Source organism: Triticum urartu, chromosome 3A (assembly GCF_056163025.1).
Source record: "Triticum urartu cultivar PI428250 chromosome 3A, HENAU_Tu73, whole genome shotgun sequence".
Classification (NCBI taxonomy): Eukaryota; Viridiplantae; Streptophyta; class Magnoliopsida; order Poales; family Poaceae; genus Triticum; species Triticum urartu.
Window position 1 is genome coordinate 417,137,147 of NC_141875.1, and position 5,658 is coordinate 417,142,804.

Sequence of the window (5,658 nt, forward strand, 5' to 3'; positions counted from 1 at the left end):
AAATGGGACGAAGCACACCCTCTCCTCCTTATTTGGGCTGGGGAAGTTATCAGCCATCGCATCATTGCCTATTGAATATAATCCCGCTCGAACGGGAACTAGATATGCGAGGGGGCGGTAGCCCTGCGTCTGGAGCCGGCTTAGTTGAAGATGAGGCACGGAGCAACTCTGCCAATCACCCTCTTGAGGGCCGTGGGGGCGCGAAGAGGAGCCTGGGTTGCCAACCATGATGGAAGGCCTTGTTTGTGGCTAGACTTGGTCGTTTTTCTTTTGCGCGGTGTGAGATGGCATTTGGAGATGCATATCTCCTTATACAGGTGCCATCCGAGCGTGGTGAAGGGCTTATTTGCGAAAAAGCATGGACCGTTCGTATTCGCTTAGCGCGCGGAACTCAAAGCGCTGACAGGGGGAATCGTAAAAGACGTCGAGGTTATCGCCGGATTGTCATTGATCCGGATTATAATGAAGAACCCGCCTTGCAAAGCCGAAGACATGGGCCGAATATTACATCGTCATTGAAGGCAAGTTCGGGGGCTACTGAGGGAGTCCTGGATTATGGGGTCCTCGGGTGTCCGAGCTGTGTAGCATGGGCCGGACTGATGGGCCATGAATACAAGATAGAAGGCCTTCCCCCGTGCCCGGGTGGGACTCTCCTTTTCATGGATGGCAAGCTTAATGCCCGGATGTGTAGTTTCTTCTCTTTGTAAACTGAATCTGTACAACCCTAGGCCCCTCCGGTGTCTATATAAACCGGAGGGTTTAGTCCATAGGGGCTATCACAAATCATATAGGCTAGACATCTAGGGTTTAGCCATTACGATCTCGAGGTAGATCAACTCTTGTAACCCCTATACTCATCAAATACAACCAAGCAGGACGTAGGGTTTTACCTCCATTAAGAGGGCCCGAACCTGTTCGGGGGGGGCCTACCCGAGATCGGCCAGTTTTGACACCGACAAAGGTCTCGTCATACCGCTGCCTCGATCCCCTCCACCTTCCTGCCCCTTGGCTTTGTTGGTGGCCAGAGGAGTGGGGAACCCACCCTTCTGTTTTCTTAGTTCTAGTATGTCCTTGTTTTACTTAGATTCTATTCCTTGGCATTTGGCAACATCGACGAGGTTCGTAGCCAATCGCCATGCAAAGTTCCCACCTGGCTCAATAAACAGAAAATTGGTTTGGAGGTCTCGAGCTTGTGCCCAGTGTGTGCGGTCGAACCAGAAGATAATTTTCGTCCCATGTTAATCTGTCCCCTCGCCCGCCAGCTGTACAATGCTATGTTCGAGGTGTGGTGTCTACCTGCGCGGGAGTCTTTCGTGAACTTGGGGAAGGAGTGGCTACTACATGCAATTGCACCCCTCGATGAGATTGCTCGATGCATGCTCTTGATGGTCTTTTGGAGGTGTTGGTTCATCAGGAATGAAGTCACACACAACAAGCCGCCTCCACCTGTGGAAGTTTCAGTTCGGTTCCTTCGTAGTTATTTAGATTCGCTTATTGGGATCAAACTAAATTCTTTTATGGACCCGGCTAAAGGGAAGAGTTCTATATCTTATATGCCCCCTATATCGCATGCTACGAAATCTCCATAGCTACTACCCTAGGATTTACCTAAGCTCGGGTGGGTGAAGCTTAATACAGATGGATCCTTGGGCGTGAGAGGTGATGCTGGTGTTGGTATGATTGCGGGGTGAGAAGGGGGAGATCATCTTCTCGGCATGTAGGCATCTTCACACTTGTCGTGATGCGCTTGAAGCTGAGCTTTGTGCGTGTATGGAGGGTTTATCCCTTGCTCTTCAACGAAGTAATTTGCCTATTGCTATTGAGATGGACTCCAGTTCGGCGGTGGCTATGATCCAAGATCCGGGTGTTGTGGCGACTTGCTGTGTTGGAACAAGGTCTGAACAAGGTCTTTCCGGCCTCTTATCTGATCTGGTCCTCTCTTTAGATCTTGGTAAGGTCCAGTTTCTCCAACCCTGTTTGGTTAGTACTCCCTCCGTGAACTAAGAGGGAGTACATCTCATTGCCAGCGACAAGGGTCTTCATAACCTCCAACGAGCGGCAAACAATCGAAGGAAGATGGCCATGAAGGTTTTCAATGTATATTTATCTTTATGGTTGTTTTGTGTAGAGTTGTCGTTTTGTCCTGTTTTCTCTGCAAAATACTTCCTCCATCCCAGAATAAGTGTCTCAACTTTGTACTATAACTCTAATATAAAGTTGTACTAAGTTTGAGACGCTTATTTTAAGACAGAGGGAGTATTATATATAACACCCTTTCGGTGTCTTTTCTAAAAAAAAGGAGACGCTAAAACTACATAGAACCCCATTCTGTGTTCTCTTCAAGGGCATTAAGCACCTGAACAATTCGTGAAGGAAACAGGATAGTACATGGAACGCTATTTCAGAACAAACGATATTGTCACACATTGTATTGCTGGAGTGGAGCATGACATCACTTAGCCCATAAGGATACAGCCCCCAGTTAACCTGAGCATCACACAGCACAAAACTTAGGTGTTCCTGAGAAGCAACAAAGCTCCCTGCCGTTGTTTGTCAAGGATGACTAGTTGAGAACAACAATCTTCTGTCTTTTATTGGGCTTCTTCCCTTTGGCTGGATTAGCCTCCGGTTTATCTGGATTGCCACATTTTTCTTTGTTAGGCATTTCAGGCTCATCGTCACCATCTTCATCGATATCATCTTCTGAGTCAGATGAGCTGCTAGCAAATGAACTTCCCAAGGGTGGGAAGCTGCTCATTGTCGCCTCAGCTGCATCCACAGCCTGCTCTGAATGAAGATCAGCTACACCGAGAATCAAATCCTGCAAACAGAACCATGCTCATCAGTTAGCTCAGTAACACTGTTTTCTCCACTATGTCCCTGAGGATAGATTAGCTTTACCATCTCAATATATTCCTTTTCATTTCCAGTGAGTGCTTCAATGTCATACTCCTCAGGAGGCTTGTTCTGCACAAAGATAAAATGGAGCTAAGTAACAGTAGGGACACTGATATAACGCAAAATCAATTAGAAGCCTACCTGCGCATCAAGCTGCAATTTCTCATTGGCCTTTGCCATCTCTCCCAAGAAATCCTTCACTTTTCCAAGAACTATGCAGCATTGCAACACCCAAGTTAAACAGAAAAATTCAGGGGAGAAGTACATAAGCCAACAAACAAATTCCTTTTGTATCTGTCCGCTTGGACATGTAAATATTTGCCAAACCTTTTCATTTAGAAAATTACAATGTAGAGGCTTTCCCAATGATATTTCAGTCAAAAAATTGTAAAACATAATAAGCCGACTCAAAGAAATTGTTTCACACAATGACCTACTATGTTAACAGCCCCAATAGCCGTATGGTTCAAGCTCGTTCTTAGCAACAACCAAACAGTGCCACTGATTAATGACTCGGAAGAACCAGGGTGAACACATACATGTTCATATGATTCTCTGATGAGCTTGGACTAAACAAACATATAATCAATCTCGCGCAACGGTTCATCTATTTTCGGAGCTGCACAGAGTAGCAACAAGAAGAGATACCTTGGCTCTTTGGGAGTGGGTCGGTGGGAGGCCCCGCCTTCCGCGTGCCCTTGTGCTGCTCCCTGCCCGCGAACAGCGATTCTGCAAATCACACAAAACCCCTAAACATTGCAAAGGAGGAAGGCAAACACCAACCAGAGAGGAATTTGGGGGAGGCGGGGACGGGGATGAGAGCCGCACCGATGAAGGAGGGTGGATTGGGCCCCGATGGGAGGTCCAGGAGTTCTTTGCTAGGCTCCCCCATGGCTTCCGACGAACGAGAGAGAAGGGTCACCACGACTCCGCGCAGTGTGCGCAGCGAGTGCGACGCCGGCGTGGAGAGCGAGAGACAGAGGCGACGCTGCGTGTGCGGACAGCCGGCCACGGCACGTTCGACGACGGCGGCGGCGCAGGACGCAGGCACGTCTACCCGAGCACACGCGCGGGCGGCGAGTGTGGCCGATGGGGAGTTGGGGACGGTCGAGGAACAGGGCTGGAGAGCTGCGGCCGAACGGCGTCGAGAAAAGTGGGCGGAGCGAGCGTGCCGGCCGATGGGGACGGGGACATCCAGGAGGAGGACAGGCGAGGCGAGGCAGAGAGAGAAGAGAAACGAGAAAATATTGTAGGCGCGTGCGTGAGCGGCGGCGGGGAGGCAGGATGGATCGGACGCTAGGGCTTAGAAGCAGACCCCGGCACGGCCTGGCCTAAACGGGCTAAGCACGGCACGGCCCACCCAGGCACGGCACAGCCCGTTTAGTGCCGGGCCGGCACTCGTGCCGCGCTTCCTGGCCCAGGCACGGCACAGCGCGTTTAGCCCACCGGCTCGCCTGATTTGAGGCTATTTTGGGCCTATTTGGACTGTTTTGGGTGGCTAATATAAATAAAATTCTTATTTTTGTTAGCAATCAACCACTTTATTTAGCACTAATAATGTTGCTAATACAAATAATATCTGGAGTGGAAATAAGCCAAAGATGGCGGCCCTTATCTAGAGTAGTTGCCGCCTTCGCATGATCATGAGCTTCGTAGTTTGCCTCCGTCCCTTCATGAACAATGTTTGCTTCAGTGTAGTTTCTCCGCCTGGAATGAATCTCCTTGATGATGACCACCGATGTTCCCCTGAACTCACCCTTTAAATGATTGATCGTAGCAGAACAATCAGTAGCAATGTACATACTTGAAAGGTTAAGGTCTTCAGCTAGATAAAAGGCTTCACAGCAAGCATACGCTTCCAGAATCTTCGGATAGATGATCCCTTCATAGCATGTCACGGATGCACCAATATATATATATATATATACCTTGACCGTCTCTGCAAATAGCAGCGCAAGCACCTCTGTTCTCATGTCTGGATATGGCTGCGTCCAAATTAATCTTGGGTAATCCCCCGGGGGGGGCATCAACCACTTTTAAAATAAAATTCTTAAAAATATAGAATTTGTAAGCGGGTCGTTGAGGGAGTCCTGGACTAAGGGGTCCTCGGGCGTCCGGCCTGTTGGACATGGGCCGGACTAATGGGCTGTGAAGATACAAGACCGAAGACTCTCTCCCGTGTCCGGATGGGACTCTCCTTGACGTGAAAGGCAAGCTTGGCGATCAAATATGAAGATTCCTTTCTCGGTAACCGACCTTGTACAACCCTAGTCCCCTCCGGTGTCTGTATAAACCGGAGGGCTTAGGATCGAGATGATCATAATCATAGTCATACAGGCTAGACTTCTAGGGTTTTAGCCATTACGATCTCGTGGTAGATCAACTCTTGTAATACTTATATTCATCAAGATCAATCAAGCAGGAAGTAGGGTATTACCTCCATAGAGAGGGTCCGAACCTGGGTAAACATTGTGTCCCTGTCTCCTGTTACCATCGACCTTAGACGCATAGTTCGGGACCCCCTACCCGAGATCCGCCGGTTTTGACACCGACATTGGTGCTTTCATTGAGAGTTCCACTGTGTCGTCCTCAAAAGGTTTGATGGCTCCTTCAATCATCTACAACAATGCTGTCCAAGGGGAAGTCTTCCTCCCTAGACAGATCATCGTGTTCGGCGGCTTCGCACTGCGGGCCAACTGGTTTGGCCATCTAGAGCAGATCGAAAGCTGTGCCCCTGGCCGTCAGGTCAGATTCGGGAGC

At 49.2% G+C, this 5,658-nt stretch overlaps 1 protein-coding gene across 1 annotated transcript; it reads right to left on the minus strand.

Annotated features, from left to right (window-relative positions):
- Positions 1 to 2,312: 2,312 nt before the first annotated feature.
- On the minus strand, positions 2,313 to 4,182 carry LOC125548407 (uncharacterized). The gene is made up of 5 exons (XM_048712009.2): positions 3,727 to 4,182; positions 3,547 to 3,627; positions 3,040 to 3,110; positions 2,902 to 2,967; positions 2,313 to 2,821 (listed from the first exon to the last, which is right to left on the minus strand). The coding sequence occupies exons 1-5, from the start codon at positions 3,788 to 3,790 to the stop codon at positions 2,564 to 2,566; spliced, it is 540 nt and encodes a 179-aa protein (XP_048567966.2). The 5' UTR covers positions 3,791 to 4,182; the 3' UTR covers positions 2,313 to 2,563.
- Positions 4,183 to 5,658: the final 1,476 nt, after the last annotated feature.